Source organism: Ziziphus jujuba, chromosome 4, assembly GCF_031755915.1.
Source record: "Ziziphus jujuba cultivar Dongzao chromosome 4, ASM3175591v1".
NCBI lineage: Eukaryota > Viridiplantae > Streptophyta > Magnoliopsida > Rosales > Rhamnaceae > Ziziphus > Ziziphus jujuba.
The window spans coordinates 23,882,548-23,901,697 of NC_083382.1; the positions used below are offsets into that span (position 1 = coordinate 23,882,548).

Sequence of the window (19,150 nt, forward strand, 5' to 3'; positions counted from 1 at the left end):
TTAAGAAAGGCTGTTTTCACATCCATTTGATGTACTGCAAGATCCCGCAATGCAGTGATCGCCAATACCATCTTTATGGAATTTATTCTTGTTACTGGAGAATAAGTATCAAAATAATCAAGGCTTTCATTTTGCTTATAACCCTTAATTACAAGCCTCGCCGTGTATTTATCTATTGAGCCATCTGTTTTCATCTTCCTTTTAAAAATCCATTTGTAACACAAAGGTTTACAACTTGGAGGAAGATCTACTAACTCCCAAGTAAGATTCTGTTGGATGGAATCAATCTTACTTTTTATAGTTTATTTCCATAAATTCCCTTTAGAAGAATTAACAGTCTCTTGGAAGCTTTGAGGTTCACTTTATAGCATATAAGTAAGAAAATACAAACCGTAGGATTTTTTTGGTTCTTATTCTTTTGCTCTATCTAATCTCAACCTCAGTCTAGTCAACATTCTCTAACTCTCGATCACTATCATTATTATCATCACTGATAGCATTGAAAGTTCGTTTAGACGAATTCAATCCTTCTTCAACTTTATACGAAAAAATGTATTCAAAAAATAATGCATTTTTCGATTCCATTATTGTACTTTTGTGTATATCAGGAATTTCTGATCTGTACATGAAAAAGTGATGCACACTACTATTTTGTGCATATTCTATTAAGATGCAATCAACAGTTTTAGGATCTATCTTCACCTTCTTAGGTGTAGGTATCACTACTTTAGCTAAACACCCCTACACTCGTAAATATTTATAGAAAAGTTGTCTTCCCTTCCACAACTCATAGGGTATCTTTACTTGGTCCTTCTGGTGCATCTTATTTCAAAAGTGCATTTACCAACAAAACAGCTTTCTCCCACAAGTTCTGAGGCAATCTAGAACTTATCAGCATTGCATTCATCATTTCTTTTCAAGTTTTATTTTTTCGTTCAACCACACCATTTGATTGTGGCAAATATGATGAAGTAACTTCATGTATTATGCCATGTTGAGCACAATACTCTACAAATGAAGTTACATACTCTCCACCACGATCACTTCTGATCACTTTAACTTTTCTATTAAATTGATTCTCAACTTCCGTTTTATAGATAATAAATTTCTTTATAGTCTCATTCTTACTCTTAAACAAGTATACATAGCAATATTTCATACTATCATCAATAAAGGTTATACATTACTTATTACCACCTCTAGTCAGTGCGAATTTTAAATCACATATATTACTATGTATTAAATCCAAAGGTTTATTATTTCTTTCAAGTGATTGATATGATGACCTCATTGATTTTGCTTCCACACAAATTTCACATTTATGGTTGGAATCAATTTCAAACATGAGAATATGATTTAAGTTAATTAATCTCCACAGAGAATTAAAATTAACATGTTCTATTCTACCATGCCACAAAATAGAAGACTCAAACAAATAAATAGAAGAACTACTAGCTTTATTCATTTCTTTTGGCTTTACAGTCATTACATTGAGTTTAAATATATCGTTGACTACATAGTCCTTTCCCACAAACATTTGGACAAAATAACCTTATTTGACTCAAACACTAAGCGAAAACCATGTTTGTTCAACAGCAATCTAGATACCAGATTCTCACAAATGTCTGGAACATACAGCACATTATTCAAAGTCAACTCATTCTCAGAGGTCATCTTCAAGTTACTTTGCCCTTACCTTGGATTTTTGAAATGGCAGATTTACCCATGAACAACTTCTCCCCATTCTTCTTTGGTTCGAAGGAAGTGAACATGCTTTTATCTGAACACACGTGGCAGGTCGCACTAGTATTTACTCAACACTTTCTAGGATTAGATCCCATCAAGTTCACCTCAGAGATCACAGCGCTAAGGTCAATGCCATCAATCTCTCAAGTGATGTCCACCATTATTTATGTCTCTTTGTTCCTTTTTCTCTTCAGAAGCCTACATTCTGTAGCTTTGTAACCCATCTTGTCATGGTTAAAGTACTTAACTTGAAACTTGATCTTCTTGGAGATTCCTCCTTTATGCCCTAATCAGGAAGCTTTTCCAGTTTTCTTCTTTTTCTTGGAGCTCTGACCATGCTCCACAATATTAACCTTCACCACGGCCTTAGAAGCTCTCTTATCAGATTTTCTATTGTCATCTTCAATGCGAAGCTTGCTAATAAGAGCCTCCATATCCATCTCCTTTCTTTTGTGCTTCAAATAATTCCTAAAGTCATTCCAACTTGGAGGTAGCTTCTCAATCATAGATCCCACTTGTAAGGGTTCATTCATAATCATCCCTTTAGCAAGAAATTCTTGAACCAGCATTTACAATTCATGTACTTGACTCATTAATGGCTTCGATTCCACCATCATGTAGTCCAAAAATAGGTCTGCAATAAACTTTCCGGACCCAAAATTCTCAGTCTTGTACTTTTAGTCCAATGTTTTCCACAGCTCCTTTACTGATTTCGTGCCACAGTATACTCCGTACAGGGCATCAGACAGGCCATTTAGAACATAATTTCAACATAAGTAATCGAAATTGTTTCATGCATCCACCGTCATAAGTATCTCCTTATCACTCTCTTCATTATTAGGTGGCGCATCTTTAGTTAAGTACCTCGCAAGTCCCAGCATGGTCAAGTAAAATAACATCTTCTGCTGCCATCTCTTGAAGTTTGCTTCATTGAACTTCTCAGGTTTCTCTGCGTGACTAGCAGAAGGATGCATCTGAATCCAAGAAGTCTGAATGGGCATAGTCTTATTATCTCCACTGACCATTTCTGTAAAATCACACAAACAAAAATCAATTACTTATTATTTTCTATCTCAACATACTAATTATAAGCAATTTCCAATAGGAAAACACAAAAAAAATGTGATTTTTTAGGGTTTCTATATAACCACAAAAATTATTGTATACACCCACAAAATTTGTTGTATACATTCACAAAATTGCTTTATATACCTACCAGGACTAACATCATCAATTACACAAAGATAACATCATCGCTGATGTTACTGCCACATGTCACTATCATTGATGTGGCACCCTAATGATATGGCACGCCACCACGGCATCACCATGCTGATGTGGCATCTGACACATCATCACCATGCTAATGTGGCATCCTGACACATCGTCACCATGTAGACGATAACACCATGCCACGTCATCACTATGCCAATGTGGCACTACCACATGGCAACACATCATTGCCTTGCTGACGTGGCACCCTACCACATCATCACCATGTTAATGTGGCATGATGCCTCGCTGCCATTGCTCACCACATGGCACCTCGGCTGACCGACAGATGTCAATGCAGAGTGCGACACGTATCACCTGTATCAGGTCAACACATGGCATCTCTACAATATTCCATGTGGCGTTTGTTAAAAGCCGCGACGTGTCACATGTGGCAGGTCAACATGTGGCCCCCCTTGTTGCGTGAAACATGGCATAACATATGGTCGACATGTGGCCTCACGACTATGCGACACGTAGCATCGCCGTGGTGCGCTCTGTCACCTTGCAGCTGTGGGCCATTTGTCGACGCCTCATCTCGTCACGTGGCCCTCTCTCATCGCAACACGTGTCAAGCCCATTAGCAATCGGGCTTAATCCTCTTGGGCCTGGGTTTGGTATGGGCTTGGGTCTTAGACTGAACAATAACCTGTTCTAACCACGGGCTGGGCTTGAAACTGGGTCAGGTCCATCAGAATTTAAAAAATTCAGACTCATTGACCCAGAATCAACCCGTACTTGTTTTACCGACCAAATAACCTATTTTCTGACCCGTCTTCAACCTCCAGCAGGGTTTTCTCGATCCGTTTCTCTAGTAAACAAGTTCTCCGACCTGGTTCCACTTTTTCAATAGATTTCTTACTATTCCAGCGACGAAAAAATCCCAAAAAATTTATAATTTCATGGGTAAGGTATTTTCTAAAATTGTTTTTGATAAAACAAAAATTAAATACAAACTCACCCACAAAATTATACACAGTTAAAAGGAACAAAAAAAATTCTTTTTACTAATTCCTTTCCTCATCAATAACAAATATAAACAAATATATAAAATTTCCAAACATAAAAACATAAAATCATGGGCAACAAACTTTCATTAAACAAAATAAGAACAAATGCCCAAATTAACACTCATGGGTACAAAGAAAATAATTTTTTTTTTCTCAAAAACAAAAGCACATAGATCAATATCCAATATATATATATATATATATATGTACAATAACCAATTAACATAATAAATATATCAACATCTCCACATATATATATACATATATAAAATCGAAGAACGTCTTAAAATTGTTGGAGAAATATATGAATATATATGTAAATACATGTGGATAAATTAAAACAACATAAATAAATTACATAAAATAATAAAATATATTAGAACCTGTAAGTCCTTGTTAATGATGATCTGCTCTTTGAAAGCTTGATCAAGGCTTGTGTGGTACCACAGTGTCCTTAAGACGTTTTTCACCTACCGATACAAAAGTTTTGTGACGAACGTCTTCCAAGATACAACTGCTGCAAAAATCTTGACACGGTAAAGCCAAAACCTTTCCTTTGAACTTTTTATATACCTTTACCACCATCACTGTTTTCTATCGATTTTTCCTTTTCCACGTTATTTTCTCAAAAAAAAAACAACTTCTCTGTGCTTTTAGAAACTGAAAAAACGTTCAAAAGTAACGTGATCCCACAAATCTCTCAACATAGAGTCCTTTATCCCTTAAAAATCTCAACACCTTTTTTCCAAAATATTATTTAATATTACTTAATCAGAAATTGATCAAAACAAATCTTTTCAAACCAACCCATAAAATAAATAAATAAAAGCCCAAAGACCAAATCAGGCCCAATACAAATCATTCACTAAGGCCCCAAACTAAAACAAGAACCTCACTTGCACACCCAGAATTTCTCCTTGCATCGTCAAAATTTTCATTTGTGAACCTCCCTAAAAGACCTATCATTTTTTATTTGTCTTTTAATGTACATGAAAAGGGCATGCAAACAACCAATTTTCCATTTGTATCGCGTGCAAGCATAAGAATCAGGGCCATAGTCTTTGCATTCCACAAAATGATTAATTTAAGAACAAGGGGGATGTAACAGACTCAGAGATCTAGGCAACAATTTTTCCTTTTAAGGAAAAATAGTAATAAAGAATTGAAGTTATATAACAACTAAATCCAACTGATACTAAATTGGATTAAGCAACAACATTTCCTCAAACAAGACCAAGCCGGTAAGCTATAAAGACAAAGAACATATTATATAAATCCTAACCGCTTCTTCAGCACTCACATTCAAAACCCTGGCATCCTCTCATGACAGTAGTTATACACCAACGAATATGATGCTGGCTTTACAGAGACCTAGTCCGATGGCCTACTGCCCGACCGCACAAAAGAGCATTTCTAGGGATCGGATATTCATCTCTCCATGAATTTGCAGGGGAGTATACACGGAGATAGAATTGTTGGCCTAAGTATTGGCGGACCCAGTTCTCAGACCTTACATTCCACATCCCCACATTGTCCAAAGGCATGTAAACAGCAGTCCATGAGTTGGGATATACCTGTGATTATAACCAATAATCAAATACTTGTGAAAGAATCATAATGATATTACCACTGACTTCCAATTACCAAGTTCAGCTTCCATTAATTTTTCCTGCCAAAATGTAATTTAAGCCGTAGATGCATATAGATTGCTTAGTTTACCTGAACAGTGCAACGAGAAATTGTGTCCCGCAGATTGTAAGATAATCTGCTTGCAGGCGTCCACTGTCCTCCATCCATCCTGCCCATCTCAAAATGGTTACGTTAAAAATTGAGAGAATGAAAAAGTTTTACTTCCAACGATGATGAGTAATCACTTGTCTCCAAGTTCAGCAGTTCGCACTCGAATTTTGAACCTCTTATATAATTGTAAAAGAAGTAAAACTTCTTCAGATGTTAGCAATATCAGCTGAACAAATTCTTAATGGATACTAAAGAAAGATGGACTTACCCCACAATAAAGAAATTGTGACCATCAATATGCCATGATTGAACAAATTCTTCTGCATTCTCAAATATAATCTCGGCGTAGCCTCTGAAATCTGCATTCATGACAGCAGTCTGGAGATAACCACCACCACCAGTGGGGCTGTCTGGGATGCTTCCAAGGGAGAACACCCCTGAGATCTTGAAGTAGTCAGCAAGTTTAAGTGGTGTGTCAGGTTGAATGAAGGACACACTATTAACAGAATATCTCTGTTTGCCATTAATAATTGGAGCGGCATTAGCAAGTCTGATCGTATGTGTGGTGTTAATCAATCCATAATGGTAGGAGCCTTGGGGATTAGGTCTTGGTCCACTTGCTGACAAATTACGTCTGTTTCAACATGTCAATATGGGTAAGAGAAAATCCTGATATCACAGAAAATTATTTTCTTATTACAGAACATATGCATATGACATTTGCAGCAGAGCCACATAATCTTATCACAAATGGTTATGAGGCCTTGTATAGAACAAGTTTGTTTCGTTTTGCATGTCATATCCATATGTCAGATAGCATGTTATTTTGTTGCATATATTAGATGTTAAAGTTCCAGAAAAAGACTATTCAGTGATGACTTCTAATGAACATGTAGAGCAAAGTATATATTACTTAAACAATAATTAAGTATATGATGACACCACCACATCTGCTAATGACTTGAGGAAGTACCTGATAGATCGAGCTTGCTCAAGAGACCAATCAATTTGAGTTGTTGGACCACCTGGGGGAGAACCAGAAACACCACTTCCTGAGTTGCCGTAATGAAGAATGGAGGTTGTCGAAAGGACTTGTGTGGTGAAACGTGTTGATACAACAATGTAGTAATCTTTAGCCAGTTGATCAGCTGTAACCAAGACAGAGTAAGACTGTCCCAAATGAATGTCAAGGGAATCATAGGTGTTTTGGAGAGAGTGCGTGCCTTCTACCTCAACCAACAGCATCTTGTGGCCCTCAATTCTAAAATTGATCGAAGTTGTAAGCCCCACGTTTGATATCCGGAATCTGTATGTTTTTCCTATCCAGCAAGTTTCACATAAAAGCAAAATCCATAAATACCCCGATCAAATATGTATATATAGTTGTTTCTAAATATACTATATCAGCTAGTTACCTTGATCAACAGTAAATGTATAACCATTTGACCCTCGACCATTGATAAGAAGCCCATCAGGGAAAGGAAGATCATGTCCACCATCTAAAATTGCTTTTAAATCCTGTAAAGTTCAAGAGAGGGCCTTCTTGTTACATATTTATGCTGTAGTATTTCCAAGACATTTATGTTGAATTTTTTTTTGTTTGCACTGCATCAAAAATGAAAATGCAGGTATAAAGTTGTTATTTTATCTGAGCAAGCTACTTACAGTGTGATTTTGCTTGTACCAATCACCAGCTAGAATGGTGAAGTCTCCAGCAGGAGGAGGGAAAGGTACTGGAATCACAGAACGGCTTGCAATTTTGAAGCCGCCAAACCCTCCAGCAGCCTTGTGGAAGGCAAGGGAAGGGAAGTAGAAGTAGCTGCCAATCTGATCCTTAACCTGGAGAACATAAGTGAAGTTTTGGCCTGGTGGGATGGGACAGTTTGTGCCATAAACCCCATCCTGCCATGAATTTCTTCTCTGCTGTACACCGTTCCTGAACAAAAATGCAGGATCTCATGGTTAGTCTAACAAAAAGCAAATTTGATGAAGAACAGGCTGAGCAATTCTTCCCACCCCCCCCTCCCCCCCCCCCCCCCCCCCAAAAAAAAAAAAAAAAAAAGGATCTAATTTGCCTAGGCCTTTTGACAGACCACCAATTTCAAAATCAACAAGAGATACTCACTATATGCTTCATTTTGAATAGAGAAAAATGGGACAAGAAAAATTAAAAATACCATGAGTTTTCTATCATTGTTAAAGAAGTAATTTCACTGCCATGGTAATGGTACTACCAAACTAAATCAAGTTTCTGCAAATTTTTTTTTTTTTTTTCAACACCACAATATGAGTTTAAAACATTAGTTAGCTTAGGAAATTATTACCAAAACAAGGGGAAAACTTCTTTTTTTTTTTTTTTTTTTTGGTGGGGGGGTCAAGAAAAACAACGGAGCTCATTGGTCAATGGAAATCTCGCATTAGATCTGTGGAACCTCCTATAGTTAATATATAATGAAATGTGTATTTTTTTGCATTTCAATTAGTGCTGACAAATATTTCAACAAGGGCAAGACGCGCGATGTGGACCCTTTAGGCAATTATCTAATCTCCTTAATCCCTCACTGACGATCGGTTTGAAATTTTACTGCTCTAATATAATATAAAAACCACACGAAGAAGATGAAGTATTATGGAGTAAAAAGAAATGTCCTCCACTACTCCTAGTCACCATTTGCTGTAAAAATAATATTAAATTTTTTTTTAAAAAATTCCAAGTAGCACTGTCCTAGGAAGGTCACTTTTGCCCACATCAAGAAGGAAACATGTAAAACTGAGATTTAAGGCACCAATTATGACAATTCAATACTTTCTTTCTTTTAATGATTAAGGCCTGATTGATCAAAGTTATGGTCCAAAGTAACATTTCTTAACAGAACACTGAAAAAATAAATTTGCAATAAGGAGTGGAAATTAAGTAAATAAACAAAGAAGAAGTTGCTAACCAGGATATGAGAAAAGGTTCGTCCAAGCTGTTGAAAACATTGATAATCAAGTTATCATTAGTGACACACTCAATCTGTGGCCCTGGAAATTGCCCATTTATCAATATTCCCTGCAGTTAAGTTAAAAACACTCGTTTTTAGCAACCATCCATATTTGCTTTTCTTTTCTTTTTTGCCATGAAACCCATATGAGAAAAAAAATTAAAAAAATAACCAAAAATAACCAAAAAAAACCAAAAAAAAATTACCTGTTGTTTTAGTCCAAGAGGATAGATATCTCCATAAGTGACATTCCAGTTGTAGAACCTGTATGGGTCTTCTCCAGTGATGCAGCTCACAATAAGGCTCACCAGCACTACATAACATAAACTCTTGTACTCACCCATTTATCTCCTCTCTTTCTCTTTTAATCCACTCTTCTGAGATTTTTTAGACTAATAGGGAAATGGGATTGCAATGCAACTGCCCAAAAACACATAGAACAAAAAAGAAAGTTCAAACCAGAGAAAGAAAGCAACTCTCTTTCACCCTGTAAAGCTCCCCATCTCTCCCTTTTTCTTTTCTTTTTCTTTTTTTTTTTTTCCTTTTTTACTTTTCTCTTTTCTTTTGCTTTGGGAGCTTCTATTTCTTTCTTGAATGGACTATGTCGGTCATAAGAGAGAGATAAAATGACAGAGCTAATAGATTCTGAGTGAGAATTGATAGATCTCTGTTCTTCTCATAATTTTAATGGGATTTGGTCCTTTTCATTTTATTTTTTATTTTTGGGGGAAGCAGTGAAAACCCAATGGTGAGTGCAAATGAGCTGTACCAAGTTGCAATATCTAAGTAAAGAAAAAACTTTCCTCACTCACTTCCAGTCCGCACCGCGTCTCTTGATTGGAGTGTGCAGCTCAAAGCCACATTCAAAACTGTGCCTTTTTTTTTTTTTCCCCGAAAATTCTAGTGTTATTGTACAATTCTTTTTCTCTTTTCTTTTAATTTTTCGATTTTTTTTTTTTGTGTTAAATAAAAGAAACAACTTTTTTGTTTTTTTTGCCTCTTTTTCTAGTCAAAAGAAGACAACTTCGTTTATAAACTGAAGTCATTTTCTCTGATATACCAATTTGGTAAATAGAAACTTTATAGAATTTCGATTGCCATCTATTCAGTATACATGAATAGTAGCAAAAAGACAAAAAGATAAATATGATAACTTTTCTAGCTTTAGGACCATGGTAAATTTTTGCCTGACAGCGCTCCAAGCCTATGATAATCCTTTTTTGATCAACTATGATAATTCAAATGGTATTTTGATTAATGTGGCTCTTTTTTTTTTTTTTTTTGGTGAAAGATTAATTTAATTATTTTTTTGGTAAATTCAAGATTAATTTAACTCTTTTGTCAATAAATTAGTAATGGTATTATCATCAACAACTTTGTTTTTTAAGCTCATTTCTCATGCTCCCCCAGCGCAACTCCTCGTTACAAAGAGATGAGGCCCATATAAATTAGTATGATATTATAATTGTGAGAGGGGGAACTTTCGCTCCTAGACCACAATAGATTTATTTTTATTTTTTTCCTTGTTTTGTGATCGGCCGACATCAGTGTCAGTGATTGGTTGCCTTTGAAGATCAGAACGAGACAGAGACACCAAGGTCACAAAGTCATTAATGGAGGGTAACACGTCTTACTGACCAAGAAAGACTTTTTGCTTCCAAACATTATTATAAAGTCATTTACATTATTATATATATATATTTGTACATTTAATATCTCTAAGTAAGTGATATATGCTTCTATCCAAAGCTCATTCATACTACACATTTCTTCTCTTGGTTTTTTAGCTCGTTTTTAGATTGATTCACTAAATTAAAATATATGCACCGACACGCCTCTGGGTATAAATTGTATAATTTCTTTCAGAAAAAGCTCAAGTTGATAATTTTAAAGTCCTACCAACTTTGATTTTGATTCTGAACTGCTTAGATTCCACTTGATTAGATGAATAGTGGAAGATACTTTTGATGATGCCCTGTGGTTTTACGATTATGATAAGGCCGTTTATCTACTTGATTAGTGGTTCTGACGGATTGAATATTTTTATCAATCCCTTTTTAAGATTGGATCCAACTATTAAGCGGGATACAATTCCAAGATCATGCTTTGAATTTTTATAAACCTGACAAATGATGGAGTTCATAAAAGAATTGAACATTTTATCGTTGTCTAAAAAGATAATAATTTATTTTCTTCAAAACAAATTTATATATACAGACAGACAGTTCGCATATCTGCTACATTGATGACGATTTTGAAAAAATTATCGTTAATACTATCATATATATTAGAATAAAAAGCTCAACGAACAATGTCTATGCAGAAAAAATTTACAATAAGCATCAATGAAAAATTTACCGTCAAGCTACACTGCTTTTATATAATTTTTTAAGGTTCAAATTCAAACTACAAATTAACCTTGCAGATCCGAGCAAAATAATGGAGGTTTTGTTTATTTATTTTAATTTCCGAAGCAATCAAAGTAGTTAATTAACGCGTTTTCTGCTTTTTGTTTTGGCATTTCTTTGGGATACTGTTATGAGGACTCGTCTCCGTTGCTTGGTAGGGTCAACTACTCAACTAATAGAAATACTTTACTTTTTTATTTAATATTTATTTGATTTTAGAATTGGAGATCCAAATGGAATGATAATAGTAGATGTGGGAAGAAAGTTATCCAAATGTTGATTAAATTTTAAAATATTATTCTTTTATTAAAATATCTTTTGTTTATGTTAGATTTAAGTAGCATAAATATATAATTAATTTTAAAATTATATTTTAATAAAAATGTACAAAAGATTATTTAAGATTATTAATTAATTATAAATATTTTATCAATTTTTTAAAACAATTAACATTTTAAAGAAAATATTACTTTTATGAAAATTACATAATATGTGATAAAACCTCCAAAAGTCAAAATTAACATTGACAATGTCTCAACAACATTACACATGGTCATTGGAGAGCAATTTTTTTACCACTGTGTCCATATTGCTTATTTAATGTGTTTATTTTTACAATTTATATCTCCATTAAAGATGATTTAAAACTTTCTTTGGTAAATAATAAAAATCTAATTTTTTTTGGAAAAATAATAATTTTTCTGTGTCTAAATATTTATTTTGACATGAAAAAGTGTGGTACCATGGAATTTGGTTTCCACCTATGTGGAAAATTATATAGGAAAATTGTAATCACCTATAAGTGAATCATTTTAAAAATCTCCTTGGAAAGTAGTTTTAAGATTTTTTTGAAAATACAAATTTTTTATTAATTTATCATATAAAATTAAATTTAATTATTTGTAAGTCCTAATTTTTTTAGAAAAAAACCAGATTTCACAAATAATAAAAATCTTCCATTTTTCTGCACAGGGAACTAGAACAGAGCAGATTTTTATTCTTCTTCATTCCAGCACTACATTTATACATGGGAGTACATCCAATAGGAAGCTTACGCACACATAGACAAACCAGTCAAACAACTAAACACAATAAACCAAAGAACACTAAAAACATATGTTGTGAACAAGAAGGAAAATTGATTCTCAGAAAATTCGAAAACTAAATTTCAAAAATCAATTTCCTTCCAAATTTTAATATTTCCCAAACAAAGCCAAAAGGTGAATATGGATTGGTATATATGGTATAGAAATTAACATCGTTTAGATCTATGTGGTTAAATGCAAAATCAATTGTAAAATTGTTTTTCAATTGTAATGTGCAAAAAAATTATTTATGATCTTTAATTAATTAAAAATTTTATTTTTTAAAAAGAATCATTTTTTTAATAAAAAATTTATTTTCTAAGAAATTTTATACCTTTAAAATAAAAAGTTATCTTGACAAAGTTTATTTTTTATCCTGTCATATCATTTTAATAGGGGATTAACAAACTCAAGAGCTCTTTTTTTTTCTTTTTTTTTACTGATTATCTATTTTCTAATGTGGTAAAAAAAAAAAAAAAAGAGTCATAGGAGATGTTTTTAATTTAAATTTAGTTACACTTACATATTTTTAAAGATTTATTTATTTTTTGATTCATTTATTCATTTATAGATTATATTAATTTTTCAACCAATAAAATAATAATGTATTACTTTACTATATTATTTTAGTGAACATATAGACTCTATGATACATTACCCAAAAAAAAAAATATATATATATATATATATATATGGACTCTATGATACCTTTAGTATTACTTATCCAAACTATAAACCCTTGCTAAAAAAACAAGTGGCTATGCTGCTAGATTCTTCTAATGCAGTGTGATTTAACAATTTATAATATAGGTTAGGTATGACAATGAGAATTTACCAAAATAAAAAAAATAAAAGTATTAGAATGAAAAACATTTCTCCCCATGGTACATAACCTTTTTATCTGTCAGTTATTTTTATGTTAAAAAGGATCTTGGCATTTTTTAAAAATTTATTCTTCTTCTTCTTCATTTTTTTTTTTTTTTTTTTGGGTCCTCTGATGAATGCTAAAATTTCTTGTTCTTTTTTTTCTTTTTTAATTTATTTCCATTTTGTATGAAAATAAAGTCAGGATTTGTTCTTTATATTTTGATTTTTGAAATAAATGAAGGTCGTGCAATTAACACAATCACCCACCCCATGTCAGGGAAGGTATCGAAGGGCAAGTAGCCCCTTTTTCTTGGCATTAACATTAATGCACGACGAAGTGACTCAGCATTTTGTTGAACTGGATTCAATTTTGGTGGTCCATTTGATAGATGCCGTGAGTGACATAATTTTCAGCTTACCCAAACGTAGTTTCAATAATATGAATTGAAAATATTCTATTTCTCATGACATCAAATAATGTTTTGAAGCAAATTTTTAGTACGTTGAAAGTGCTACAAACTCCCAAGACACGAATTCATGTGGGATTCATATGTAGAGTCTATTTAAATATTCCTGTTGGGAGTTTGGACTTATGGAAATATAAACTATTTTCGCAACGTTTTGAATAATGAATGGTTTAGCAAATATAATCATATATTTAGTTTTTTTGTTGGTGAATAATCTTCTATTTAGTTTAGACTTCCATTCTAATTGCCATGAGGACCATATCTTTTACCAAATTTTGTGTACCAAATTCGAACAAAAATATATATATTTATTAAATAATACGATAGGTTGTTATTGGATTCATTTTTTTTATAAATTTAGAATTTAGTTTTATTCACTAATAATTTTCTATTATATCATTTGATAAAAAAAAGAATGATGGTCCTAACAATATTAATTTGATTTTCAACCAAAAAAAAAAAAGATTTGAAGTTTCAACAACCAAAAAAAAAAAAAAAAAAATTGTATTCGAATAGCGAATGGCTTAGCAAATATAATCTCACCATTTCGTCATTGTTGCACTCCATAGAGAAGCACAGGGTTGAGTTGAAAATTATGGCGAAAACTACCGTGAAAAATCAAGAGATCTGATATTTAAAAAAAAAGAAAAAAAAATCTAATAAAAGGAAGTGGGCAATTTAAAAAAGTAAATTACATAATTGATCTATAAATTATACCGTTATTTACAAATTAATATTTAAATTTATTTATTTTTTTAGCATTTTAGCTCCTGAAACTTGTCAAAATATTGTACCATTAGTCCTTAGACATTATTTTATCAAAAAACATATCCTTTTAGAGACTAAATTTTTACACAATATATAGTTTGAGAATTAATTTATAACACCTAATTAAATGTTATAATAGTTAACTACACATTTAATCCTCAAATTATGTTAAATATTATATATCAATTCCTGAATTATGTTCTATTTCACAAATTAATTCCAAATTTAAGATTTGGCCATGCATTTAATGCTGAATTTTGGATGGAATAATATCCAGGGACTAAGATGCAACATTTTAACCAATTAAGGGATTAAAATGTTAAAAAAATTGTTTAAAAATTTACTTGCAAATGGCGGTATAATTTAAGGATCAATTATGTAGTTTACCGTTCAAAATAAGAGCAACATGAGCACTTCATATACTATAGAATGTTTGACATACAAAATATCTATGCATGACTTAATAGAAATACTTTTTGGCAATAAAAAAAAAAAAACAAAGAAAAAAGAAAAAGACTCAATAGAAATACTTATTTAATGAGAATAAAAAAAAAGAAAGAAACTGAATAGTTATTCTTTTATATATATATATATATATATGTAGTTACTATATTAAATAAGATTCAATACTTAGCAAGATTTTTTTTTTCCTTTCGAAAAATGCCAAATTTGCTAAAATTAAATAAATGTAAAAAAATTTAGTTATTTATGAATTTTATTATAGGATAATTTATATAAATTTAAATCCTTTTTTAAGTAAAAGTTTATCCACATAAGAAGGAAGGAATATAAATTTTGACATTTTTAAAAGAATAGAAATTTTAACAATAATACTACAAATGCTAAAATATTCATCAAATATACTTATCAAATTATGTGATAATAGTTAATTAATATATTTTTTTATTCATTTATCCATATTTCTGTTATATAAAAAGACCATTAATAATATATTAATATGTATCATTTAATATATATTTTGATACTTATAGCATTAATGTAATCATTGAAATTGAGAATAGGAATTTCGATGGTATAAATATTCTTAAATTTGAAAATAAACTAAACATAAAACTAGTTAATTCTATGCAATATTTGTTTTGTTTATATACATGTTCAGTATGCCAGTGAATAGGTATGGGCTAAAAAAAAATAAAGAAAAAAAGAAAAAAACTATTTGGAGAAGGGGCAAAAGTTAGGAGTGTTCATTGTTTAGTTCCGATCGGGAGAAAAAAAAAAAAAAAAATAGTCGATGGATTGATTATACCGCTGAAAAGCATTTCTAGGGTTTTGAAAACTGGCCGAAAATTTGTTGACTAGTTTTGGTTCATCTTGATTTTTGACCAACAAAGTTTTAAAAAAAATTTATTTGGGCAGGTTTTTGTTTATTGTTTTTGGTTTTTCACTTTTGATCCTTTTTTTGTTTTTTTTGTTTTTTTTAAGAAAAATTTCTATTTATACTATAAAAGTTACCAAACACACTATATTGTATATACCCTCATATTAAAATTTACTTTTTCTATCTATACTAATAAATACTCACTGTTTTGATCTTCTTCTTCTTTTTTTTTTTTTTTTTTTTTTTTTTTTTTTTTTTTTTTTTTTTTTTTTTTTTTTAAGAAAGATTTCTATTTATACTATAAAAGTTACCAAACACACTATATTGTAAATACCCTCATATTAAAATTTACTTTTTCTATCTATACTAATAAATATCTCTTATACTCTTAATGATTTAAAAGAAACCTAAATACACTAAAAACTATAGATCTCAAAAACTCTAGAGCAAGCCTGATTTTTTCCCCAAAAAAATAAAAAAATTATTGAATCATTCAAGTGTTCTTTCCTTTGGGTTTAAGGTTTGAAAAAACCAAATCGAATAAAAAAGCTTCAGGTCTTCCACTTCATCAAACACCCATTCCTTCATTTCTTGGTGAGTTTAGTTTTTCCCTATTTTGCTAGAAGATCAATAATAAAAGTTTTATAAATATCATTGTTCTAATATTTGTTCTTAAAAAAAACTCTCTTATTCTTTATTTCCCCATCTCTCTCTTATCTCTTTATGTATTTGGAACTAAAATGTGGGCTGCTCTGTAGAATTATCCCTCTTCCTTGCAATTTGCCGATCATCATCTCCATTCACTGATCATCCAAAAGGTATTCAAATATCCATTCCTTTGATTAGTTTTTTCTAAATCTGAAACTTGGTACTTGAATATCCATTCCTTAAGCTTAAATGCAGAACAATAGATATAACCATGGCAAACAAACCAGCTTAAGCTTTGGTTGAAATTTGAATACCCAATTTCAAATTTTGGGAATTTCAAATTTGGTTAATGATTTTAAAAAAAGACTATTAACTGGATGAAACAATTAATATCAATGTGAATTTTTTTTTTATTGATAATATGCAAAGTGAAATAAAAAAAGAAAAGGGTTAGTACTTTGTAATATTTGGGTTTTTTTTTTTTTAAACGGATTTAAAGTTATCTATGACATTTTTTTTTTATCAATGGCCATTTTTAAAATTTTAAAAAATTATTAAAATTGTAGTTTTTCTAATAAGTTTTACAGTGTGAATAGACTTATCATATTTCAATCAACTTGTCCTCTTAATCTTGCACTCGTTCAGTTCAATCAAACTATGTAAAAAGCAATGTTATTTGAAAAACATTTGAAATGAAGAATTTAATTATTGGTACTTATTAATAAAACAATAAAATTATTGAAAAAAAAAATTCCAATATTTGTTATGTATTGTTATGGCCTCGATATATCTTCAATTTTGAGTATCTTCCTCATCACCATGCATATGTAATGTCCACATTAACTTGTTCCCAATTGAAACGGAGATTACAATTACATATTTAACAAATTATTAATATACAAATAACCTTACAGCAGTAATGAAATGCAATTTTTGTTACATAATTAATTTATCTTTGTTTGATTCTAATGTAATTTTTGTCTTTGAGATCTGTCCTTATTTGGTGCATTCCACATCACAGAAGCTTTTTACCACAAAAAATCAAAATCTTTACAAATGTTTATTATATATAACTACTAAACTTTAATTAAAATAACATATCTAATTATAACATTCCTAAGATCTCCACAAACACCGTAGCTAGTAGAGTCAAAAAACCGAGTATTCCCCTCATATGAATCCGTATATATATATATATATATATTCAAAATTTCAGCAGAAAAAATAAAATATATTAACGTAATTATTATCATATATATATATATATATATATATATATATATATATATATATATATATGTGTGTGTGTGTGTGTATGTATAAAAATAAAAAACTATATCATATACATCTACTATATGTTACCCGTGCATTACATATCCATATTCAAATTAAGAAACAAATTTCACAAAACAAAAAAATTAAGAAACCAAAAATTAGTAAACTAAAAGTATTTAATACTTACAAATAATTAAACTCAAATTTTCCAAAAATCGAGCAAAAGCCAACATCCACCATCCAAATTTTGAATCAAACTACCACCTACAAGTCGAAGTTGAAACCAAACCACGACCCACTCCGAATTCGAATCCTTACCATTGCGACCCACATTGGATTTCAACTGCTATCACCGTGAATACCACCTCGACCCACACTAGATTCAAAGGCCTGACGACCAACATTGGATTTTTTAATTTTTTTAAAAATAGATTAATTTGTTTTATTTAGTAACTAGATTGTTTATTATACTTTTCAATAATATTGCAATAAAGATTTACATTGAGTAGGATATTGAAAAAGAAAAAAATAATAATAATTGATTTTATTGAATTCATAAAGAAATATTACGATTTATATTTAAAAATTTTCTGTATTTTACTATTATTTGTTAAATTATTCTATATTTTGATGCTAAGTAATATTATAGTTTATTTACTAATGATAATTTGTAATATTTATTGACTATTTTTTTATTATTATATTTTTATATTATTTTACTATATTAATTATCTTATATGTGAAAATTTGTATTCTAAATTAAAAATTTACAGTTTTTGTAACCTTATCGATATTTCCATCAATATCGACATTTCCATTGACATTTTCATAAATTCATACCTTTGATATTTCCATCGACATCGATATTTTTATCGCTGATAATTATATATTATTTAACATATTTATAGTTTTCTTTTCATATAGTTATATACACACATGTTAGTTCCTAGTTCTAGATGTTAAATATACACTTACACTTTTTTAATTAAGTGCATGTTATAATTAGCTAGAATGCTATTAATTTAATAGAATTACTTGTTTTATGATTTTACTTATAATTGTATTAATTATTATTAATTTTAATTATAAATTTATTAATTATTAATTAAAATCATTTCCATTAATGTAAAATATAAAAAATAAAAAATAAAAAAGAACATACCATGATGATTTAAGACTATTGTGTTTGAACATTTACGACTGGCCACGTGGACCGTTGTTTTTGACCTATATGACAGTTCATCACAAATCAGCTTCTCATATCCATTTATCTTATATATGGACATGTCCACTGTATTTAATCAAATACAACGGGTCAAATTAAGTCTATCATATTTGATTATATGGTGACATGTCATCAAGTTTTCCACGTGGATGCCATGTTGAACATCGAATACGATAGTGTAATGTCATATCTAACACACCAAGTATCATGGGACCATGTGGACAACCCATCTCATCATGCTTTAGATACGATGGATCTCATTTTAAATTCATTGTATATAATCATCAGATACGACAGAAAATGCCTGTCATATATG

The 19,150-nt window shown here is 30.7% G+C and overlaps 1 protein-coding gene across 1 annotated transcript; it reads right to left on the reverse strand.

Annotated features, from left to right (window-relative positions):
- Window positions 1-5,068: 5,068 nt before the first annotated feature.
- Window positions 5,069-9,492, reverse strand: LOC107414178 (L-ascorbate oxidase homolog). Its single transcript, XM_016022277.4, has 8 exons — window positions 8,959-9,492; window positions 8,711-8,820; window positions 7,434-7,704; window positions 7,184-7,286; window positions 6,742-7,087; window positions 6,037-6,402; window positions 5,748-5,826; window positions 5,069-5,602 (listed from the first exon to the last, which is right to left on the reverse strand). Exons 1-8 carry the CDS (start codon window positions 9,094-9,096, stop codon window positions 5,390-5,392), a joined length of 1,626 nt encoding a protein of 541 aa, XP_015877763.3. The 5' UTR covers window positions 9,097-9,492; the 3' UTR covers window positions 5,069-5,389.
- Between the last annotated feature and the right edge of the window lie 9,658 nt (window positions 9,493-19,150).

Excerpts from the sequence above, each read along its gene's own strand:
- LOC107414178 (XM_016022277.4), bottom strand. The coding sequence starts at position 9,096 with ATGGGTGAGTACAAGAGTTTATGTTATGTAGTGCTGGTGAGCCTTATT. Across the intron at positions 5,827-6,036 it reads CACAATTTCTTTATTGTGGG|GATGGATGGAGGACAGTGGA; the intron begins GTAAGTCCATCT and ends TGAGATGGGCAG. Across the intron at positions 5,603-5,747 it reads TTTCTCGTTGCACTGTTCAG|GTATATCCCAACTCATGGAC; the intron begins GTAAACTAAGCA and ends TTATAATCACAG.